Here is a 4,081-nt window from a genome sequence, read left to right on the forward strand (position 1 = left end):
GGAGCCAGCGCCGGGGCGGCCGCTCCACACGGGATCCTCCTCTCTCGACTCTTCCCTCCCCGGGACGCCGGCTGGACGGGAGCCCGGAGCCTTGGCGACCCATCGGACGGACGCCCCGGCAGGTGAGTGCGCTGCCCTGCGGCCCCACCTGCCCCCAGGACCATGGCTGAGCAGGGGACCCCCAGAGTGACAGGCAAAAATGTGGGGAAACTCCATTTTGAGTTTAAAAACGCCCAGCCTGCAAAAAAAGCTGTCTGGTGCTGGTAAAAAGACTGGAAGGTTTATGCATGCTGAGGCATGAGGCTCTGCCCATGGCAAGGATGCTGCCCACGCCAGGCTGGGGGGCAGAGGGGCTGCGGGAGAACCAGGACCCCACGGCCGAGAGCCACCCTGGCGGGGGCGATGTGCCAAGGGGGACGGCGCCGGGCTGGCCAGCGCATCGGGGAAAAATGCAGGGATGAGGCTGCCGGTGAGTGTTTCCATCTGCGCCATGGCTGGGGCTGCTGCGACCACCCGAGGGTGCTCGTCCCAGCCTGGGGAGGGGGTGTGCTGGAGGCGCTCAGGGCTCCTGTCTGGGGGTGGGTGGGGATGCCAGGACACGCTGGGGATGCAGCTTTCAGGGTGATCCCAGGCTGGGTGGCATCCCTGGGCTGGACTCAGGGCATCCAGGACAGTCCAGCTGGCCGTGGTCTCTTTAATAAACGTAATTTTCCCCAGGACACCTGGTGTGTGTCAGGTTTAAAAGCACTTTTGAGGGAGAGGGAGGGAAGCTGCTCGCAGCAGCTGCTAATGGTGATGATTTGGTGCGGCGCAGTGGCGTGTCTGGACGTGCACCGGCACCTCGGGAACCAGTCCCGGGCGGTGACGTGGGACGGGATTTGCGTGGGAGTTTCTGTCCCCACCAACCGCTGGGATGCAAGTGCAGCAGGGTGCTGGCACAGTGGGGACACACTGGGGACAATGTGAGGACACGGTGACGTCCAGGGCCCCCAGGGGTGGGGTGGAAGCAGAGAGAGGCCACGGGGAGCAGTGGCTGCCCCCACACCTCCACCAGCACCACACCAGTAGCTGGTCCCATCCCCGCAGCCGGGTGACCCCCTCTTGTCCTGCAGGGCCCGTCCATGGACGCCAACAAGAAGGTGGATCTGAAGATAATTATCATAGGAGCTCTGGGGTAAGGAGCGGCACTGGGAGGGAAGCCCCATGTGTGCACTAGCCTGGGAGCCTGTGGGTGTGCAGCCCTTGTCCTTGCTGTGCCTGACCCTTTGAGCCCAACTTTGCTGGACAAAGCCTCATCTGCGTCCCTTCCCTCCTGCCAGCGTGGGCAAAACCTCCCTCCTGCACCAGTACGTGCACAAGACGTTCTACGAGGATTACCGCACCACGCTGGGGGCCAGCATCCTGACCAAAGTCGTGGCAGTGGACAACACCCCCATGAAACTGCAGGTGAGCGGGGCTGGGAGCCTGATCCCACAGGCATGTGTGTCCCACGGTGTCCTGCTGTCCCCAAATGCCTCCTGGTGTCATGAGGTGGGGCACTGGATGGGCAGGGCCTGATTTTCAGCATCCATGAATGAATTTCCAGGTTCCAGTATAAGATGGGGAAGGAGCTGTTGGAGAGCAGCGTAGGGGAAAGGGACCTGGGGGTCCTGGGGACAGCAGGGTGACCATGAGCCAGCACTGGGCCCTTGTGGCCAGGAAGCCAATGGGACCTGGGGTGGGTTAGAAGGGGGTGGTCAGTAGGTCAGAGAGGTTCTCCTGCCCCTCTGCTCTGCCCTGGGGAGACCACACCTGGAATCTTGTGTCCAGTTGTGGCCCCTCAGTTCCAGCAGGACAGGGAACTGCTGGAGAGAGTCCAGCGCAGCCACCAAGATGCTGGAGGGAGTGGAGCATCTCCCGTGTGAGGAAAGGCTGAGGGAGCTGGGGCTCTGGAGCTGGACAAGAGGACACTGAGGGGGGACTCATTCCTGGGGATCAATATGGAAAGAGGCAGTGTCAGGAGGATGGAGCCAGGCTCTGCTGGTGACAACCAGTGACAGGACAAGGGGCAATGGGTGCAAACTGGAACACAGGAGGTTCCACTTAAATCTGAGAAGAAACTTGTTTGGGGTGAGGGTGTCAGAGCCTGGCCCAGGCTGCCCAGGGGGTTGTGGAGTCTCCTTCTGTGCAGACATTCCAACCCGCCTGGACACCTTCCTGTGTAACCTCATCTGGGTGTTCCTGCTCCATGGGGGGATTGCACTGGATGAGCTTTCCAGGTCCCTTCCAACCCCTGACATTCTGGGATCCTGTGATACCAAAGCCTCACACAAATTTTGGGGGTCTGGCACTGGCTGAAGCTGGTCCCTGGGGTTTAACAGCGCACAGGGCTGCGAACACCCATGCTGCTCATGTTGTGTGTTTGCACCTGTGCCCTTCTCTGCCCTAGATCTGGGACACAGGGGGACAGGAGCGATTCCGATCCATGGTGTCGACCTTTTACAAAGGCTCGGATGGCTGCATGCTGGCCTTCGACGTGACCGACAGGGAGTCCTTTGAGTCCCTGGACAACTGGAGAGACGATTTCCTAGAGAAGGTCATCCCGAGGGAGCAAGATTTCCCCATGGTCGTGCTGGGGAACAAAATCGACATCTGCGATCGGCAGGTAAGGATGGAGGAGAGAGAGCGGGGTGAGTGGATTTGGATGCTTTAGTGCCCCAAAGTCTTACGGGCGCTGATCAGCCTGCAGAACCAGCCTCCTTGCAATGCTCATGTGAAATCCAGGGCTCCCGGGTGCGGAGCTGCTGGGGACCTTTTGCCGCAGAGATGTCCCCACTGCAGGCAGCAGGAATTAAGCATCTCAGATTGCTGCCTGCACCTTGTCCTCACCCCGCGGTGCTGAGACGGGCAAGGAGGGTCCCCGCTGCCACCCCTCCTGCGCAGGGCTGTGTCGTGGCTCCATCCTCCTGTCCCATAGGTACCCAAGGAGACGGCCTCAGCCTGGTGTAAGGAGAAAGACATCCCTTATTTTGAAGTCAGTGCCAAGAACAACATCAATGTTGCAGAGGCTTTTGAGACTCTGGCAAAGCAGGCGTTAATAACGGTGAGTATCGCGCCCGCAGCAGCGATTTGGGTGGGAGCTGGACACAGCCACCCCCCCAAAATGATCTGGCAGACCTTCCCAGCCCACCCTCTGATGTACAATATCTTCCATTTATAACACGTAGGGGAGCCCCAGGAAAGAGAAGTGCATCAGTGTTTGGTTTCTTAAAACAGACCTTAAACCGGTTAGAAAAGAATAAGAATGGCTGTTTCTCTCTGCCCTGGATGGTGTGCAGCAGCGTGCAGCGGGCAGCACTGTCCTCTAGCGGCCACCCCACGGGGACCCGCGTGTCCCCATGCCAAGCAAGCGGGTGGCCCTGCTCCTCGGCTGGGCCGGGTGGCATTTCCCTGGATTTTGTCTTTAAACACGAATCAGGACGGGACCCGTGCTCCCAGATCCTTCTGTCCGCTCAGGCTGCTAATGTCACTCGCTCTTTTTCCCCCTCTGTTTTTTTTCCAGCATAAAGAGTATTTGGAGAGTTATTTAACCGACTCCATCAAGCTCACTCCCAACGACAAGCCCAAGAAGAGCTGCTGCTGACCCCGGGCACGCTGCCGCGCTCCGGCCGTCCTGCCCAGCCCAGCGCCCCGTGATGCTGCAGCCCTGCGCGGGGTCCGTGCCCCCTGCCCGCCCCACAGATGTTGGCTGAGCCAGGACACAGGACGGCCACTGCTTGACACACCAGGGCCACACAGCTGCTCACCCCGGGACTTGCTGCTTCCCCTGTCTCCGGAGCTGCTCTTCCAACCCAGCAGCCTCCCAAATCGCCGTGGTGGCCCCGTCCCCCTCGATCCACTGCCACCTGGCACCTGAGCAGGTGACACCCCTGCGGTGACGGTGCCACAGGGCCGGGCTGTGCTGCTGGTGACTTTCTGGTGACCATGACCTTGGCCCCATAGGTGCCCATTCCTGACACACGGACTGACGGTCCCTCCGGGCGCTCAGGGTGCATAGGGCTGTGACAGGGGGAGCAGTGGAGCTGGTGGCCATGGCACAGGG

At 60.6% G+C, this 4,081-nt stretch overlaps 1 protein-coding gene across 1 annotated transcript; it reads left to right on the plus strand.

The window, feature by feature from the left end:
* Positions 1–3,622, plus strand: RAB7B (RAB7B, member RAS oncogene family; the record flags this gene model as incomplete). Its single annotated transcript, XM_080358516.1, has 6 exons — positions 1–122; positions 1,113–1,174; positions 1,320–1,446; positions 2,429–2,644; positions 2,957–3,082; positions 3,542–3,622. The coding sequence occupies exons 2-6, from the start codon at positions 1,122–1,124 to the stop codon at positions 3,620–3,622; spliced, it is 603 nt and encodes a 200-aa protein (XP_080214642.1). The 5' UTR covers positions 1–122; positions 1,113–1,121.
* Between the last annotated feature and the right edge of the window lie 459 nt (positions 3,623–4,081).

The sequence above is a fragment of the Nesoenas mayeri genome, assembly GCF_963082525.1.
Source record: "Nesoenas mayeri genome assembly, chromosome: 23".
Lineage (NCBI taxonomy): Eukaryota > Metazoa > Chordata > Aves > Columbiformes > Columbidae > Nesoenas > Nesoenas mayeri.